Here is a 19,978-nt window from a genome sequence, read left to right on the forward strand (position 1 = left end):
CTGCATTGCATTATACTTTGTTATGTACTACTTATCTCAAATTTTCAGTAATGCTGAAAATTGAAAAAAAAAAAAGAAAGAAGAAAAAAAAAGAAAAAAGGTCCAGTCTCTTTGGGAGGGGCAGGCAGGCCTTAAACTCTCCTGGTTGCCCCGGACTGGGGCAGAGGGGTGGTCAAAGCATCCTTTTCCTTTTCTCAATTCTGTATCTTGAGTCAGTTGCACTGTTCATTTGCTGCAAACAAAAATCTCTGTGTGCCACTAAAAATATCATCTATATTAAGCACCATAATTTCTCTTTCCATTTTGTCTTGTTTGTCAGTGGGAGCTGGGACAATCTGGTACTAAAAGTACAGAACCAGAGCAGACAGATTGCAGTATCATGTTAAAAGATCTTTCTCCTTTGGTGGTTCTTTGCACTTCCTCATCTGAAGCAGCTGCATCATTTTCACAAGACTTAGCACAAAATTTCTCACACTCAATTCTGATCTACAAGAGACCAGACAAGCCTACTGAGGAGATACTACTACTGCAATGGCCCAAATTTTTATTTGGCACAGAAAGAAGAGAGTAAGAAAGATCAATTCCCAGTATCCTGACCTATACATGAAAAAGAGAAAAATCCTTCCCCCATGACTCAGCCCCAGCATTTTCCATTCCTTAAGGCAGCGTATCAGTTTGCAAAAAAAATTGTGAAGTCTTTTTCCCACTTTTTGCCCCATTTATAAACCATACCCTGCCAAGGCACCAGCACACCATCCTTTCTATTACAAGCATGAGGTAAGGAGACAAAAATTAGTGTAGGAAAAAAATGTGGAGAAATGTGATTGAAGTTCCTCACCCCTGCATATCACTTGGGAGAATGGGAGGACCGCTAGGTCTTGCGAAGTTTTGTGTCTGAATTCTGACTTACAGGCTTAAGCAGGAAAATATTACTTACCCATAACTGAGCGTCCTGGTTTGAGGTAAAACAGAACCAATTTTGTTATTTGCCCCGTTAGAGGGTTGGAAGCGGAAAAGCATAGTGGGGTCCCACCTGAGGGGAGGAGCGGACAGGACAGGTGACCCAAAAGTGACCAACGGGGTATTCAATCCCATCTGCCTCATGCTCAGTATAAAAGCTGAGGGATCAAAGGGTCACGGGCTCTTCCTTCAATGGCCAAAGTCTGAGGAGGACAATCCCGAGATTGTCATCTCGGGAGCTTGATACGGTTTTGTATATATTTTTCATTATTTCTTTTTATTTTATTATTCTATTTATTTTATTATTAATATTTCATTAAAGTAGTTTTGTTTCTTCTAAACTCATGTCTCTTTTTCCTCCTCTGCCTCTCTCTGAAGAGGGGTAGAAGGGAGCATCTGTTGGTCCCATCTGGGGCCCCTCAGGTCCCCAGTAGTGGATTTGGCCTAACCACAACACTGAGAAGTCTCAAAACTGGGAGAGACCTCATGAAGGACAAAAAGTTGAAAAGTCTGGCTATGAGATAGTAATAACAGGATCCAGTGAAAAAAATAGCAGGTCTTTCCTCTGTGTATTTTTGGAATTTGATGCAGAATTTTAACACCTGCTTAAGAACTAATTTTTAGTACTTAATCATCCACTGTGTGTGCCCATGGCATGTCCAGAGGAGTGAGATGGTTAGGATTTGGATATCCTAATCCAACTGAGGTTTAGGACATCCTTTTTCATCAGCCAAAACCAATTTTTACTCCATTTTCTATAAATGTCCCTCCACCTTGGCACAGTGTCACAGTGACCTTCTGGGGTAAAAAAGAGTCAAAGACTCCTCATTTTAACCGATTGATGTTGTTACCTCATCAGCTTGCTTCAGGGCAACCTGAGAGACTGCCCGCCTGCCTGAATCACTTCCGTGACACTTCCAACGTGTGGGAAAAGAGCTTAGGTCTCCCACACAGCAAGGCAGAAGGGCCAAACTGATGCAAGTTTAAGGCTGAAAAAAACCCAAAAGATCTAAACATTTACCTTTGCAAGCAGTTCATGTAGTTCTGCCTCGGTTGGGAAGCAACCCAGTGACCTGACAATTGAACCAATCTCTCTGAAAGGAAGAAAGAAAATCTCTGTCAGTAAATCTGCAATAGAAAAGCATCTGTGGAGAATCCAGATACCAGTTCAGAGCTTGTGTATAGGAGTGTGCACCTACAAGCACACAAGCATGCACAAGCATATGTACATGGGCTTTTAAAATGACATCTTGGTAAGCAATGTCTGTTTTCACATACAATAAATATCCTGGAGACTTTTGGAAGAGTGTAATTGTTCTTATGACTTTCCCCAAAAATTCTTCTTTACCGCCGTGTTGCAGTGTACTGTGTGCAGGTTACTTTTAAACTGCTGTCCTCTAATTGTTCAGCTTAGTTTCAGTAAAGTCTACATTTATATAGTTAATACAACACTTGAAAACCTACTGAGATGAAGGGTAACAAATAAAATATATGTTTACACTAAATGCTATAAAGATACAAACTCTAACCGCATTAAAGAACAATTACAAAAGGTCAGGAAGGAGGCAGCTCTGAAAGAGTCAAACAGACCAACACAGGGACTTAGCACCACCCTGTTTCTGCTGCAAATTATACTCATAGTTTGCATTTACTGCTGAACTTGGTGCAGTTGTTCTCTGAGGCTCTAAATAAAATTCCGACCGAACTTGCAATGCCTCAAAAAAGTTTAAGATGAACAACATCACAGACTAGAAACAAAAGTACCGTAAAGCTGTAAAAAAGAGTACTAGTGAGACTTACGGTATGATTGAAAACAAAATAACAGAAGCATCAATATTGCTTGTGATTTTCAGTCCAATTCTACAACACAGAAATTCAAATGTGAATAAGCACCCACAGAGCTGTGGTTCCCATGAATCAAACCTCTGTGGTTTCTTCATCTTCACCAGTACATTTGGTGGAAAAATTAGATTGCCTAATAAAAATGGTAGATAGAAGAAGCAATGACCTTTGTAAAATTATCTTACAACAGCAAGGCCCCAAATGTGGCACACCAAGCATACATAAAATTAGATGGGTCAGTCTTTGGCCTCCTCGGATAGGTCCCAAGGAGCTCCCATTCTGATTGAAAACATGTGAGAAGCACTACAATGGACAAAAGAGAGGATAAGGCTGGCTGCACAAAAATAGTTACAAAATGAAACCCAATCCCACACATACAGTTGTTATGAAACAAAGCCATCTGCTCAAATGACTCGGTGAAACCTTGCCCCCTGTGACGTGAATGGAAGTTTGGCCATCGGCCTCAATGAGGTCAGACATTTAGTCCTATTTTCATAATCCTTGTCCATGCACCATATTTCTCGTATGGATATACTGTATTTGATGCTCTCACTCCTGCGCTCCCTCATCTTTTCCAGCTAAAAGATGCTTGTAAATATTCTCTGCCTCCCCCAGAGAAACACCCAACCCAAATCACGCCTCCCTGCTGTCCCACACTATTTCTGCTCTTACAGACTGACAGAGATGGGAAGGTTGCCATCATCTCCTGCCTCACCTCACACTCAGCAAAACTGCAATGTGACTAAGGTAAGCCAGGTCCTGAAAGAGCTTGCAAAATCTGGCATTGCTGGCTGCTGTTTCTGACAGTCTATGTGTGTGCCAGCACGAGGATGTTCCTTGAAGTGTCTGTGGTCAAAAAAGTCATGCCACATTTGGTAATAACATGGAGTTTAAAGGACCCAGATAGGAAATTGTATTTTCCTCCCAGCCACTTCCTCTCACTTAGTTCAGCAGCTGCAGTTTCTGCTGTGTAGTTTCTAGCATACAAAAATGATGGTTAAAATGAGTTTATGTTCATACAGGTTTTGTAACACAGATACAATAAAATTTTGGGCCACAGTTTTCACCCTACATATAACACTTTCAGTGACAAGATTTGCAAAATCATGAAAGCCCCTTGACTCAGGGTGTGTTGTAAGCAGCATGAAACAATACCGTCTTCCTTATGTTCAATTTCTTACTAATTTTTATTTGCATTAGGAGTCACGCAATACCGATGCTGGCCTCTCAAGCCAGGGTAATTTTCCATATTCTTCACAGGAATCTGATATTTCAGGCAATAACATTCATACATCTACAATTGTGGTTAAGAATTGTGCTGTACTGCCACCTTCTGATACAAGATAATCAGCCATCAATAATACCATTATTGTGATACAGCCCTGCAATATGAATGTAGGATTAATTAGACAATAAATTGTTGTTCATTGTCAGTAACCTTATCATGATAAAAATTAATGTGAAAATGTGCATTTACTATGCTAAATAGACTTTTGAGTGCCCCCTTTCACATGTTATGACTTACTGTCTGAATGAATAAATTAAAAAAAAAGTCTATTTGTATCATTTCATTGTTGTAACATTTTCTCAAGCTCTATATCCATTATATAAGAGAGCGAGGAGTGTAGAAAATTTTACAGCTATGTAGCCAGGACTGCAGGTGTAAATGACAAACAAATAAGCAACTAGTATGTCATGGTGCAGTGAGGGCTAAAGGATCCCAAGAGCTGGGGGGGTGGCAGCGGCAGGGGCTCCCCATGGTAGGTGGCAGGGCAGGACTCAGCAGCCAGGGCCCGTCCTGCTGCCCAGCCAGGAGCAGCTGGGGGGCACTGGGGCAGCCCCAGCCCCGGGCATCGGGCACCTCCCCGGGAATGGGCCAAGATATTTAAGTGAGCACTCTTCCCAAAGAGCTCACTTTGGGAACAGCAATTGTACCCAGTGTGGAGACATACCCTGAAATTCTCCCAGTCTAGGGATTGGGAGAACTACCACATTACCCCAGAGCAAGAGGGAAGTGCAGGATGCATTGCAGTTGGAGACACCTACTGAGAGCAGGCAACTGTGACACACACTGGCCCGGACACCCCTTGATGTGCTGGGACTATCCTGAAAGCAAGAGGATCCATACGGGTTCCAGGACCTGTAGTGCCAAATGAGCTATCAGACCAGAGATTTGCTAGTGATAATTGTAGCCTTAGACTTCTTGTCTAGCTGCAGTTTCCTCTTGCCTCTTTACTCCACCGGTCCCAGCATCCCTCTCAAGCCAGTTTCAGTCTTCAAACATCGAACAATGCAAAATGTCTATTAAACAAGCAAAGACATAATTGTCCAGTAAGGGCCAAAAGGACTGTTTCAACTACATTTTCTGATAAAGCAGAGGCAGGTTTAGGGAGTTATTTATCTCTATACTAGATCCTGTAATATTTCTGTGTGAAGATATTTACAAACCTGACATCCACAGTTTTATTGCATTCATGGTCAAACACCTCAAAAGCTTCTATAATCTTTTTCTCAATTTCAGCTACCGCGCCATCTGCAAAAAGAAACATAAGAAAAGAAAACGAAAAGATTCACTGAGCTGTTGCAACTGATTTATTTCCAATTTGAGAATTGCAACAGCAGAAGCACTAAAACTGATAAACGGGCATACAGGAAAGGTGCTTTGAAAAAGCAGAAGTTATTCTGAAAAAAAAAAAACTGACTCCAAATGCAGAATCTGTCATCTGTATTAGTAATATGGCCTTGCTATGGCTCTGTAGCTACATCAAGTCTGGTGGTAATGGAGTGTCTCAGCTGCATGATCACGTAGCTGTCCAGGTGAGGACCCCGCTCAGGGTGTGCCACAGCTCCTTCTGGACCATGACCCTGAGCCCTTCCTGGATATCATGGTGCCAGTGGAAGGAGCAAGGCGAAGCTTGGCCCAGGCTTGCCGTGAGATGAGGTTGAGTCGCTTCATCCAGGTTCCTGCATCCAAGGAAACCTAAGTGCTCTCATGTCCACCAAGTTAGCCATAATGTATGAAAAGCTGAGAACCAGGAATAAAGAGACGGCTGAGGTACGTGCACAGTGAATATGTCTCATGGTAAATAATTTATTGTAACAGTTTGGAAAATAAGATGATCTCAGGGAAGGGGAAGGAGCAATTTGTTGCATTTGCTTTTTATATCTCAATCTCAAAGAATGGGGAAAGAAGAACCACGAGTTATCACAGTTATATCTTGTCTAAAGCCAGAAATATCATTCTTGGGGTAAGGGAAGTGCCAGGTAATAAATTCTGAAGAGAAAAACGTAAAGAGAGGAAGAGGTCCATCTCAAAAAAAAAAAGCTCCCTGTCAAGGAAACCAGGGTAAAAAAAGAGTGAACTGGCTAGCCCATTTATTAATGTCATAGTTTGACTCCAAAAGACAGAATATAGGAAGCAAAGTGCTATAGGGTTGACCTTTTGGTTCCTGTGGCTAAGTACAGCCCCAAACTCCAGCTGGCAAACCAGCATTTTGTGAGCTAGCCCCACAGCCTCCACAGAGACATCACAGGGAAAATTTGAGTGACAGCCAGAACATGGCTGTCTCTTCTGTATTCTCAACATAATGATAGAAATATTCTTTATCAGAACAGATTTATTTTCTTCTTTAAGTTCATCTGGTGTTAAAAGTGTTTTTGAGCAGCTCTGACCAGCACTACAGCACTGGACATTTTTTCCACTGACATAACAAATCCATACCTAGTTTCCTACAATGCCAATAGTTCAAGAATCCCTGGGGCTGCAGTTTACAACCATTTTTGTCATTTGCTGTCTTGCCCTCATGACAGAAATGTCTGTTTTCTGGCAAAGGGTATCAGAACTGAACCTAACTAAAAGACACATTGGCTTTGTGATCTCCCTGTTTTTATCTTGATCCATGAGCTTTTTCATCGTATTTCCTCCCCTTGTGCTGCTGAGTAAGGCAGAGAGTGGCTGGGTGGGTGCCTGGCAGCTGCCCAAGGTCAACCCTGTAGCACAGGCTACAAGCATTTCAATATAGTAGTGTATTGACCCAAGTATAAAGAAGTTCTTTCTCATATAGAAGAGGGGTGCATCCCCTTATAAAGGTACAGGTGCCTACTGCTTTCTTTCTGTGTTTGGTAATGAACTCCCCCAGAGGACACGTAAAGAGAAAAGAGGTAGGAATATAGCCTCTCTCTGACTTTATTCCCCTGATAGCAGCATGGGCAGGTACATGTATGATGGATTGGAGACTGGAGCTCACTGAGGAAGAAGAGCCCTGTTCAGTCCCCTAATAAAGGACAAGCTGTGAGTTTTCATAGCTTGACAATCACCCCTCCCTTTTATGTGCTTAAGCACTACAAACCACATTTAATTTCTTTCCAAAAAGCATTGTTAAATCTAAGTGGATCTGATTCCTCACAGAAAAGGCCCTAAAGACTTACTCTCAAACTGCTAAATTTGATGGGAGTTTTTTCAGTGACTTCAAAAAGTCCTGGATCCAGTCTCCAGTGTAGACTGTTGGAGTTTAGTTCTTGAGATCAGGCACCACTGCACACTACATCTTGCAATAGAGAAATGGTGAAGGAATATTTATAGCTGTATATTCTTGGCTTGACAAGTGAGCCTTCTGTAGAAATAAAAATTAACCAGGGGAAGGCAAGGAAACATTTCCAGTACTGGAACTATGTAGCCATCCAGCCTTTTCAAGCTTTGCCTTCCACGAAAATAGTATACATTAATCTTACTTGTTTCAAGAGGCCTGGCAAAGAAAGATCCTGAAATGACATGAACTTGATGATTAGGTACTATTTCTTCCAAGAACTGAGAGGAAGTTGTGATTAAGAGCCATATCCATGGAAGAAAATATAATACACTGCAGTTCTTTCAAAGACTCTGTGTAAGAAGAGTGAACACCTAATAAGTTATTGCCTGAATCTCTTCTTGTCCCTCTAAGGATCACAGCCAAAGATGTTCAACATAGTTCATGATGGCAGAGCTAGTGTTGTGGTTTAACCCCAGCCCGCAACTAAGCATCACACAGTCACTCGCTCACTCCCCCCATGGCCAATGGGGGAGAGAATCAAAAGGGTAAAAGTGAGAAAACTCAAGGGTTGGGATAAAGACAGTTTAATAAGTAAAGCAAAAGCCTGCAAGCAAAGCAAAACAAGGAATTCGTTCACCGCTTCCCATCGGCAGGTAGGTGTTCAGCCACCTGCAGGAAAGCAGGGCTCCATCACATCTAACAGTTACTTGGGAAGACAAACGCCATCACTCTGAACATCCCCCCTTCCTTCTTCTTCCCCCACCTTTATATACAGAGCATGACGTCATATGGTATGGAATATCTCTTTGGTCAGCTGGGGTCAGCTGTCCCAGCTGTGTCCCCTCCCAACTTCTTGCACACTCCCAGTCTACTTCCTGGTGGGGCAGTATGAGGAGCAGAAAAGGTCTTGACTGCCTAGCAACAACCAAAAACATCAGTGTTTTACCAACACTATTCTCATCCCAAATCCAAAAAAACAGCACTATACCAGCTGCCAGTAAGACAGTCAACTTTATCCCAGCTGAAACTATGACAGCTAGTTATCTGAAGACTTCTATGATTCACTCTAAATCTCTCTTTGGGAGGGAGAAAAATTCCAGCTCTAGGCTAAGTAATAGATAAGGGTTTAAAATGATCCCTTCAAGAAGGCATCAAGAGATCAGACACACAGTTAACTCAGCAGATGGGATGCTCTAACGTACTGAAATCTTTCTGTACAAAGAGACTCTGCTCCATGAGTAGATCAATGAAAATTTCATGTTGCCCTGTGGAGCAATTTTTTAGCATTTTTTAGGACCAAAATACCTATGCTCTGATTAAATAAAAGATTTCACTCACTTATTCTACTAACTAGAAAAACAATTCATAATATCAAAGATAAAATTATTACTTCTAATGGCTTAAAGAAATATGTATTGAAACATACCGTGCCAAAAAAAGATTCCAATACCTACAACTACTTATCCCTTCAAATGCATCCTATATGGATGATACACTATTTCCATTTTTATGCAGCTAAAATGCTTCAGATACTTGTCATTTTTTTTCTCATTTTCTCGTTCTCATTTATTTTCCTACCACATAAGCAATAAGAAGACAAAATGTCTTAAAATCCTTTCCTCAGATACATTAACTGAAAAGTGTATTCACTATCAGTTTCCTTTCCTGTACTATCCTTCGCTATTTTCCCAGTTTGTTTAGCATGCACTAGATAAAGCTCTAGACACTGCCAGTTAAGTAAGACTGGCAGGGAGCTGGGAGTCCCAAACTAATTCTGCTGGTTCTTTCAGACTGAATTGTTCCTCTTCAGATTGTCCAGACTGTTCCCCAGCACTCTGAGGCTCATTTGAAGCCAGCCCTTAAGCAGCACACCTGCCTCAGTTGTGACATTTCTTCTTCAAAGACCACAGCTTCAGTCTTTGTAGGGAACAGAAGCAATTAAATAGATGTGGCTCTGCCAGACTCTTGAGTAATGAGTATTTTAAAAAGTGATTTTTAGTTGATACAATTTCCTAGATTCTACCATTCGTTTAACTGTATGAGCTTGCTTTCTTTTCTTCCTTGGGGCCAGTTGCTCTGATGGTTCAAAAAGCCAACCCTTCCTTTCACTGAAGAGAAACTATGTGCAGAAAAAAGAGGTATCAAAAGAACAGGTAGGCCGACATTAAACAACCACCAAAAATGCTGGGGAACAGCGTTTGTCTACTTCTCACAGGAAAAGATTTAAATAAGTCCCAATGCAGCCTGATGAACCTATTTACAGAATGCAATGCTCTGAAACTCTTTTCATGCTCTGTAAAGAGTAAAATTAAGGGCTGATTTGTAGAAGCACCAATGGACTTGATTTTATTACTTAGTGTTGCTGCTCAACACACCTGGAACATTAATCTTCATAAACATTAATCTAGGTGTATTTTAATAAATATAGTCAAGTCTCCCCAGAGCCTTCTCTTCCCCAGACTGAACAACCCCAACTCTCTCAGCCTGTTTTCATAGGAGAGGTGCTCCAGCCCTCTGATCATGTTTGTGGCCCTCCTCTGGACTTGCTCTGACAGGTCCATGTCCTTCTTATGTTGGGGGCTCCAGAGCTGGATGCAGTACTCCAGGTAGGGTTTCATGAGAGTGGAATAGAGGGGCAGAATCACCTCGTTCGACCTTCTTCTTCTGATGCAGCCCAGGAGACGGTTGGCTTTCTGGGATGCGAGTGCACATTGCTGGGTCATGTTGAGCTTCTCATCCATCAACACCCCCAAGTCCTTCTCCTCAGGGCTGCTCTCAATACATTCTCCAGCCAGCCTGTATTTGTGCTTGGGATTGCTCTGACCCAGGTGTACTTAGCCTTGTTGAACTTCATAAGGTTCGCATGGGCCCACCTCTCAAGCCTGTCCAGGTCCCTCTGGATGGCATCCTTCCCTCCAGTGTGTTGACCGCTCCATGCAGCTTGGTGTCGTCAGCAAACTTGCTGAGGGTGCACTCAATCCCACTGTCCATGTTGCCAACAAAGATGTTAAACAGCACCAGTCCCAGTACTAACCCCTGAGGAATGCCACTCGTCACTGGTCGCCACTTGGACATCGAGCTGTTGACCGCAACTCTTTATCAATTAGCTCTTATGAGATCTAACCAGGCTTTTAAGCAAGTGTTAACTGCACCATCACCTAGGTCAAGATATTAATAAGCAGTCACAATACTCAGCATCACCAGCAGAGGTGAAATCTCAAACACTCTCAAATAAGCTCACCAGTTTTATCAAGACATTGTGTTTCCAGAAAAAAGAAAAAAGTGAAAGCCAGTGTGGTGTCATAAAATGAATTCTTGGTGATGGTACCAGCGTAAGGTGTTCCCATGCTACTGCTTCTCTTTCCTAACTCCAAAGCAAAGTACACAACTCCCTAAATTATTCTGCCACAAATGTTTGTGTTGCCTTCATGTTAAGTGTGGGGAGTTTAACTGACTTAAAAATAATTCAGAACTCTTGCTCCACCCCGAAGAAGAAAACCTTAGAGCATTTAACTAATTCTATTTTCAGGAAATTACTCAGGAAAAGAAACACAGGGAGAAAACAATCTTGAGGCCATTTGAATCTGACTTATTGGCAAGACCTTTCTGCTCTTCAGAAGAAAAGGCATACATTAGATTTTGTCTAGTGACCTTCTTCATTCCAGAGCAAGCTTAATGTACAGTCAGCCTAATATACTGGAACAGTAATTGTATGCCGTGCTCTAAAAATACTGAGGCAAGAGAAATGTACCTGCTATAGCATGTATGATACTAATATATTAGATATCAGAAAAGAAAGGAACAATATGATTAAGCTGTAAGCTTGTGGAATATGCAATGTTGTTTCTTTGTGTTTTGTGATACACAATGAAACTATGTAAGATACCTGGTCATTTTAGAGTCTTCATTCTGGAAAGACAAATCAAGCAGATTTTGAAGAAAAACAAGAGGTTTATAAAGCAGCTTGATTCCTCCAGAGAAGGGATAAACCCATTCCTGAACTGCAATCTGAAGAAAACAGGTTGACACAAAGTATTGATGGCACCAATGGGAAATGTGTCACCTGAGTTTAGCCATTCAGATTGAATGAAAGGTAAAAGATGCAGCTTCATGAAATTTGGTACATGATAGTTTTCAAGAAATGAACAGACTGAGCTTGTCACTGACAGTGGTACCTACTCCAAGCTGTGACCTGCAGACTCAGAAAAGGGATAATGCTTTCTCTCCTGGATGAGAAGCAGCCCATGTTATCACAGATGATACTTAGGCAATCAGAATTTTAGTCTGTTTCCTGTACAAGTATAGAAAAGCTTAACTGGTTTCTGCAAAGGTCCTTTTCAAGCATTCTCAAAGAAGCAAAAATGAAGTCTCAAGAACAGCAAAAGCTTTTTCTTTCATGTTTTTCAGAATTGTTGAGAACTAGCTATATCATTGCTCCCTATTGTTTATGTTTGTCATAGCATAAACCATGTGGTATCTAGATAAACAAGTAAAACCCATCATAATCAGTGTGAATCAACAAAACTAAAACCCTACACTCATCATCATGCATGTGAGCAACCTTGGACTAAGAGCATAACCTCAGTCTAATTGCCATACCTCTTTTCCTAATGATAGTACATGTGAGAGCTGAAAAATTACCTGGTTGTTTCCATCACAGTAACTGCCTTATGGAAAACTAATAGAAAATAAAAATAAAGGGACTATATTTAAAAATAGATACACAGAATGGAGCTCTTAGAGTGGAGCAATCAGAACAATCTTTGCACAGCCCCATGGCATGTGGTATGAATAACCATGAGAACAAAACCACCGGCAGAAAATAGAGTTTTAGAAAAATCAGGTAATTAATTTGATGTCTGATAATAAAATACAGGCTGTCAGTTTGATGAAGGCTGTGGCAAAGTTAACTGCAAAAGCTACTTCAAATTCTGACAAAAAAATATTAAACAATTTTTCCTTTTTGTCTTCTTTACATAAGACAATTGTAACATGGGCAAAATATATAATAAAGTGATGTGAAAAATTAAGCACTATCTTGACTCCAGCTTTGGCTATAGAAATGAAATTATTTTATAGAATTACGCTAGTAATTAAAAAAAAAAAAAAAAGAGTTCAGATCAACCACAATGAAAATATTTTGGTTATTTCAGTTAGAAGTTGAAAAATTCATTAAAGACCTTAAAAAAATGATACAACAACTATGCATTTCAACCTCAAAGTTGAAAAATGCAACAATATACCAATATGCAAAATATACCCAGTTCGTGATAGTCAGTTGGCGGCAACTAATGGAGCTACAAGTTGCCAGTAACTTTACCTGATGAAACAAGATATCCTGAATATTATCCTAGGGCTTGATTGTTCAGTAGATGGTATTTTAAATGCCACGGCATTCTAATCTACCATAGACTCAGATATTTCAACACATGTGGGAACCAAAACTAAGAAAACTAATGGGGCAATTAACAAACCAATCCAACTGTTGAGAAACAAAGTAAGTATAGAAACTATTGCTGCCTCGATAAGCAGTCAAGCTTCTAGTTGCTCACAAAATTCTTAATCTGACTATAACATAGAACAAAACAGGCCATGGAGAATGCCATGTCAAGCTGAAAAAGAAGCCATAATTAGTCAACGCCTTTCATCACCCAGTATATCCAAAGGTGTTTAAATCCATAGTTCACATAGCCTCCAAAACACAGTTCCTATTAAAGCGTCATTGATTTGAAAGGGACCATTCACAAAGTTCTTGTCACAGTTATCTCTCCCCAGAGGTGCTGGAGTCATGGTCAATATTGTCTACTGCTTTCCCTACTGGACCAAATAAGGTTCTTCATCGATGGAAAACATATTTGTTTCCCTCGTGGTAAATATCCTTGTAGGTCATCAAACCCATTTTAATGCTGTCACTTCTGATTGCTCTTGCAAGATGTCATTATTTTGCCTGGTCTGTGCTGGGCAAACAGCCCCCACACCAGTCCACAGCGGTCACTCTGCATCCTCAGTACTTGATAACTCATACCTATCTGCCCGGATTCATAATGATATAACAGCCTGAACAGCTGCTGCATTAAACCGGACTCCCAGATCCCTACTGGGATCCTGTTTGCTTGCTCTGTCCAGAGCTTGCCCTGTATTTCATAAAGCCAAGGGATGCAGATGGCAAAGTATGTCAGCAGGAAGCCCCAGTGGAACTACAACTACTGCCTGGGCTTGCTGCAGATAATGCATTTGCCTATGGGAATGGAGAAGGGAAAATTATGAGGGACACCCTTGCTACCTCTAAAAATTCCTTGACAGATGCTTGCTGTAACACAAAATTGTCCATATGTTGGAGGGGACCAATAAAACACTATTTGCTGCATCAGTTCCCATACTATGACCCTGACAGCCTCCCTGGGCCCAGGCTTCCAGAACAGAGACATTAATTTCCCTGGTTCCACTCAATTCTTCCTGGAGGTCCCCAGAATGGGGGATTGCAATTTGTTTGTCAAAGAAATAAAAGGTGTAAGGACTTCCTACATACAAAATGCAAACCAAACTTGCTCTAAACATACTGAAACTATCTATAAGAAAGCAGAACATGCAAGTGAAGGGAAGAGGGACAGGGAATGTTAAATGTTAGGAGTGGCTGAGTGGTTCTAGGTCCCAACAGGAATCCTGCTAATGTCATACACTGCTTCTTACAGTCTGTAAAACTCCACTAAGTGTTCTTCAGGGCTGGACATGGGGTGAGTTTGCTGGTGGGGAAGGCATATGGAAGCTGGACTGCAAGTTTGGTGCCATTGAGCAAAAAGCAGAAGCACATGCTGAGGATGTGGTAAGGGATATGACTCTGCCCTTCCTACTACCTGGCTGAGCTCCTTACACAGAAATGCACGCGGGCAGAGGTGGCTGACACCACCAGCCAAGTCTGCTCACTTTGCCCTGGAGCACTGTTCCCACCGGGACAGCACCCCTTTGCTCTGCTGAGCCTCCTTTCCCACCTTTGTGCTTTTGTCATCATAATCTTGGCATCTCTTCAGGTGCCACATGTGACTGTGTCCTTGGCAGTCTAAACCCAGCTTCAGGAGATAAGACTTATTTTTCAGGAAGAAGGAAGGGAGTGATTAGTCTCTTCCCTGCCCTCCAGGCAAGAAAATCCTTCCTCCTTGCTGTTCAAAGAATTCCTGAGCAGCTTGTTGGTGAGGGCAAGCTAAGTGTACACAATCCTGGGACATAAGGGGGAAGGATGCTACAATTGTACAGTTTGCTAGGGAAAACTCCATTCCCTTGTAGGCAGTTAGCCTGGGTGATGTAACACAGGTACATATCAATCCATGTCAGTGACAGCACTTCATGCATCTCCGGAAAGGCTCAACAAAATATGCCCTGATGTTTTTACTCTACACAATCTGTGCGGTTATGCTATATCTACATATATATCTATATATACTGAAGCACCAGTCCCCATAAGCATCAGCAGAGAAGCCTGCAATCCTGGGAAATGATCAAGGAATACTACCTAGCTATACTCAGCTAGAGTTCAATTTTCTCAAACCTCTGCACTAGCTGAGGTTTGATGAGTGATCAATTTTTCAATTTTTTTTGGTGGGATGGTATGGAAGGAGTCCTTCCTACTTTCACTGCACAAAATGAATTTGTGATTTGGTCTGCATCTGCCAAAGAGGAGAAATGGAGGTGCAACGGCCAGCTGGGCTGTAGCATGCATCACGTTCCAGGTCAAAGCAATTACGACAAGACAGACTCTGGAAAGGATTCCTAAGCTGCTGCAAGCCCAGGCAGTGGCCCACAACAGCACCTAGCCAAGACGGGCTGGTCCAGGCCTTAGAAATGCAGGTGTGCGGGCTGAGGCCAGGACTTGGCTACAGAACTAGATTCTCTGACTGATGAAGTGTTCTGGACCTAGCAGCACGCCCAGGGGAAAAAAAAAAAAAAAAAAAGTCAGAAAAGAAAACCACAAGTTGGCGTAATTCAGGTTAAAATTGCAAGACATTCTGACATTTTCTAGTGAGTAACTGGTAAGCCATGCTACAGCATTCCTTTTACAAAGTCAAGGAAAACAGTCCAGTGGAGGCCATCATCCCCTGCCTCGCTGGTGGTAGTAGGCAGAAGCCCTTCCACCAGGAAATGGCAATGCAAGTTGGATTCCCATATATACAGCAACACAGGCAAGTTTTCTGCTCTCTGTTTTGACCAGGCAGGATGATATTGTGCAGGAGGATTACTACCTGTAAGTAGCAGGGAAGTGCACAAGCAAATACTTGGCACCCAGCCCTCCTCCAGCTCTAACTTACTGTTGTTCTGCTGATGCTCTAAGGATTGCGTGCAGCTCCACCTAGCCACAGCCCTGAGCTCCTCCTGCCATCTCCCACTGTCCCCCTGGCTGTTGGAGGTACTGCAGTTACCGTCCAGTGACAAGCACCTTGCTGTGCGAGTTCATAGCTCTGTCTCTCACCTTTCCGTATAGCTACAGCTTAGAGATTTTTATCATCCCGAGTACAAAGTCCCTTTGAGCTCTGAAACATTCAATAGTGAGAGCTAATGCCCTGACCTGACCTTCTAAAGTGCTTTACTCCTTGTATCCTAACCCACCGTCACCCCCGTATTAAATAGTGCAGGGTCATGCAGTGAACAGTAACATACAGCTTATTGCCTATATCCTCTAGAGAATATATAGCACAGGGAAACAGAAGGAATGCATGTAGGGTATGCCCTGTGTATGCCCAAACCTCAGAAAAAAAGTAGGGATAATCTCTTAGAGCTTGAAAGAATCTGGAGTCATTGTTACTTACAGCAGAAATGCTTGGCAGTCCTCCTGAGCATCTTTCAAAATACAACAGCACCTACCCTGACCATAGTGCTTTCTCTCTTCCCACCTCTCACACAAGTCTGTTTGCCCACACTTTTGTGCATTTGTTGTTGCAGAGTCCTTACAGAAAAGCCAGTTTCTTTTTCTCCCCCTAATATTTGGTCATGTGTTGAAACATTTTTTTTTTTCCTCAAACCTGTTTTGCTTTTTTGCACTTCTTGGAGGGAAGGGTTGGATGAGACGGGCCTCAAGACAACGGGATGGGACAGTAACAGTGGCCTTACAAGACAGAAAAAGCTATTGAGTCCTGGTTCATAACGACACGCATTTTCATTCGACAAGTTGACAAACATTTTATGTCAGGAGTAGCTGTAACATTTTTAGAGCAACAATCAGGACACAGCATGAAATGTTCAACTACCGCTTTCAGGGTATGGCCCTGCCTGTCTTCCCAAGCAGTTGGCTGTAGCCATGCTGCTTTAGTTCTACAGGCCTCATAACTGTTGCAGGTTATTGCTTTGCAAGCAGCATGCAATAAGGACTCTCAGGAAGAAACACATATCCAAATTGGACCTAACAGGTTTCTATTATGACCTAGATTTCAGCCAGCCAAGCACATCATCGTTTTGCAGCTACCTAAGTGGTGGCTGAGTCTGACTTCACGAAGCCCGGAGCTTCATGAGCCAAAGCAGCAAGCTCTGAGTAATATCACTCACCCTAATCATTTCCACAGGTCCAGTTCTGACAGCAAAGCTCACCTTCTGCTAGCTGCTGTCCACAGACAAGCTGCCAAATACTTGCCATTGCATGCAACCAACACTGAGGGCAGTGAAACAACATGCTTTGTCACACTAACTTGCAGAATAAAGGGGGAAAATCCCTTCCTTTTGATATAAAGTTCTTCTCTTCTGGGCAGAGGATATGGAGATATGCCTCCAGTCATCCAAAGAAAGCAAGGAAGTCCCATCTACGCATAGATCTGGACTGTCTCCTGTATGCCTGTGATTTACAAAAATACAATTAATACCTTATACTTCTCTCGAGGAAAGTCATGATGTTATCCTTCCTACAGTGAAGTGAAAGACATGCCGGTGCTTGGCGCTTGTTAGCCTGCAAAAAATAACTGTGACACATTTTTTTAATGTCAATACTGGGTGCATGCAGTCTCCCTTTTCATAAGACAGAGATAAGCTCAGCATAAATCACCATTACGGATGTCCTGCACATCCCTGAAATCCAAACTTTGGCAGGTGTACCAGTCAGCACTCCTGTTGCAGCTCAGAGCTGGCAAAAACAGTAATCTCCACTGTTGCAATTTGTTCCCTATCTTTCATCTCAGCCACACCTGGGATATAATGAAAGAGTTATATCTAGCCCATACTTATATTCTCTTTCATCGCCAACAGCAAACTGCCCTGCGAGGATATATAGCTCTCCTGGTGATGCTGAGAGTCTTGCTATACCTCCAGCTGCTGCTGAAAAGCAAGAGCTTACATAGGCGGCGACACTGGCAGAACACAACCCATGCTGCTACGCTGTGTGGTTGCAGAAGGCATTTGCCTCCTTTTTTCCTGGACTTTTCACAGTGCTGGCCCCAGAAGCAGATGGCAGAGCCACAAAGGGCAACTCCGACACCCGCAGCCTACAACACACACACACCACACCAGGCTGCACCAATATGCAGCAATGCACACGCTCACTCTGCCAATGGCGTGGGATGGCCCCAACAAGGCACTGTATAACCTGTCACCAAGGGCAGGCATGTACACCTAAGTGCATGTGTGGCAGCAACAAACCTCTCATAACTTGAATATGCCTACTGAACTGCCCCTGCGCACTGTGTGCTCAAGCCATCAGGGACCAGAATCAAGTGGATATTAGCGCTCTGAGAATTAATTTATTTTAAACATAAGCCATTATAAAGTTTAACTACAGCACCACAGTAGCGCTGCTAGAACACAACAGTTTGTAAACTTTCTTCTTCTGAAAGAACCGTAATTGCCTACAATATAATGGGAGAATGAGGGGTGTTAAGTATGACTTTTAATACATGCTGTTATTATGTAATGTATTACAAGCCCTTCGATTTGCCTGACAGGGTCTCAAATGGGTTAAAAAATATACAGTTTCTAGACTGGTTGCAATTCTATCTGCACTACTCTGGCATGAGGGCTCTGACCAAGCAAAGGAAGACTGTTACAGTGAAACAAAATGGCAAGGGATTACAGAGGTTTGCTGCAGCTGCTTGTTTTTTAAGGAGCTGCCTTGAAAGTATCAGTTACAGTGCTAAATCGCTTTCTTTACATATCGTGAATGAATACGAGCTCCAATTTTCTTTTCGTTTGCTAAGAGTAATATTCTGAATTTGAACAGCATTTCAGCTGACAAATTTAAGATATTTACATTTATCATCAATGGGGAATAAGACATTTCTATAACCATTTGAGACATGTTAAGCTAAACGAGAAAGTTGGCAAACAGGAAAAAAAAGAATACAAGCTGTTCACGGATCAATTTCAGAATTCATGTCTAATTTTCAACCTGGCTATCAGCAGTAGTGGTCAAGAACCTCCTTTGACCTTACACCAGCAACATCTTTTTAAGATGGAGCTTGATAAGCTTTTGAAAGTTATGGTTATATACAGCCTCAGGCTGGACTCAAGGAAATCCTTTCCAATCTGATGTTCATGGGGCTTTCACATACTACCCGTGCCTATGTAACACTGAACAGTAAGGATTTCATATTTCCAAAAAGCTGGAAGTCTGTATTTTCTGAAAGATGGACATTTACATTTAAAGATCATTTGTAAAAATATCTCCTGAGACCTGTCAGGTAGCACACAATCCAACCCCAAAAGCCGTGTGGGCCAGAGGTAGGGTTTGGAACCTCCTGCACCTTACCATGCCAGTGGCTTTTATCCCCGCACTGGGTACCTGCGAGCTGCGCGCAGGGAGCTCTGGCCACCTTCTGCAGTACCCCTAGCTCTATCTCCAACTGCCCCATGTCCTTCCCGATGTCACTGCCATGCCAGGCATGAGGCCCACCTCCACACAGGCTGGGCTGGGACATCGCTGCCACAGCTACTTCTCCCCTCAGGATAACCCGCAGGATGTGTAGGAGCTGTTTTCAACTTCTGACCCCCACCTCCACCATACCCCCGTGGCAGAAACCACAGCAGCGGCAACTGGACCCCATGGCAGGATTTGGCCAGGGCAGAGCAGCGGTGTGACCAGCACCCCTGCCTGCACGGCCACCTCCCACCTGGGGGCTAAATGCTGAGCACGTTCCACAACAGGTTCCTGTCAGACCTCTGTTACCCGAAAGACCATGTCCCTTCCACAACCTTTAGCCTGCCAGATTTTCTTGCCAATAGCAACAAAGCGGTATCTGTTCACACAAAATAAAGGTACCCCTAAATTGAAAAAAAAAAAAAAAAACACCACAGACCTCAGAATAATTAGTATGTAGACATGGAAATTCTTAATAGCATGTTAACTATTGTTGGAAAGATAATTTGTGGGAGTTCTTGAGCTCCCTGTCAGCACTGCGTATCTGCTGGTTGGCATTGTTTAAAAGACAAATAAGTTTAAAGCCTTTCTGCACACCAGCCAATTTTTTATTCAATAAGTCAGCTAGAAGTAGAGCCAAACTGAAAAACTTCTGCCATTTTATGCACCATGGAAACAAGAAACCTGTCAATCTGCAATTACCTATTCCACATCCATTTGAGATCAACTTTTACTGCCGGAGCATAGCCAAGAGAATCGGATCTACAGCTTGTGTTTGTCCACAGGAGATGGACAAAATTTATTTTTTGTTTCACTCTCAAAT

General features: G+C 42.4%; 1 protein-coding gene across 1 annotated transcript in view; it reads right to left on the reverse strand.

The window, feature by feature from the left end:
• DRC8 (dynein regulatory complex subunit 8) overlaps nt 1-19,978 on the reverse strand; it is a gene marked incomplete at its 5' end in the record, with an annotated part of 31,036 nt that overhangs the window by 6,745 nt on the left and 4,313 nt on the right. Inside the window, 2 exons of the mRNA XM_082480483.1 lie at nt 1,982-2,054; nt 5,251-5,335. Of these exons, the coding sequence (XP_082336609.1) occupies nt 1,982-2,054; nt 5,251-5,335 (158 nt within the window). The remainder of the gene's footprint in view (nt 1-1,981; nt 2,055-5,250; nt 5,336-19,978) is intronic.

Source organism: Vanellus vanellus, assembly GCF_965231255.1.
Source record: "Vanellus vanellus genome assembly, chromosome: 3".
NCBI lineage: Eukaryota > Metazoa > Chordata > Aves > Charadriiformes > Charadriidae > Vanellus > Vanellus vanellus.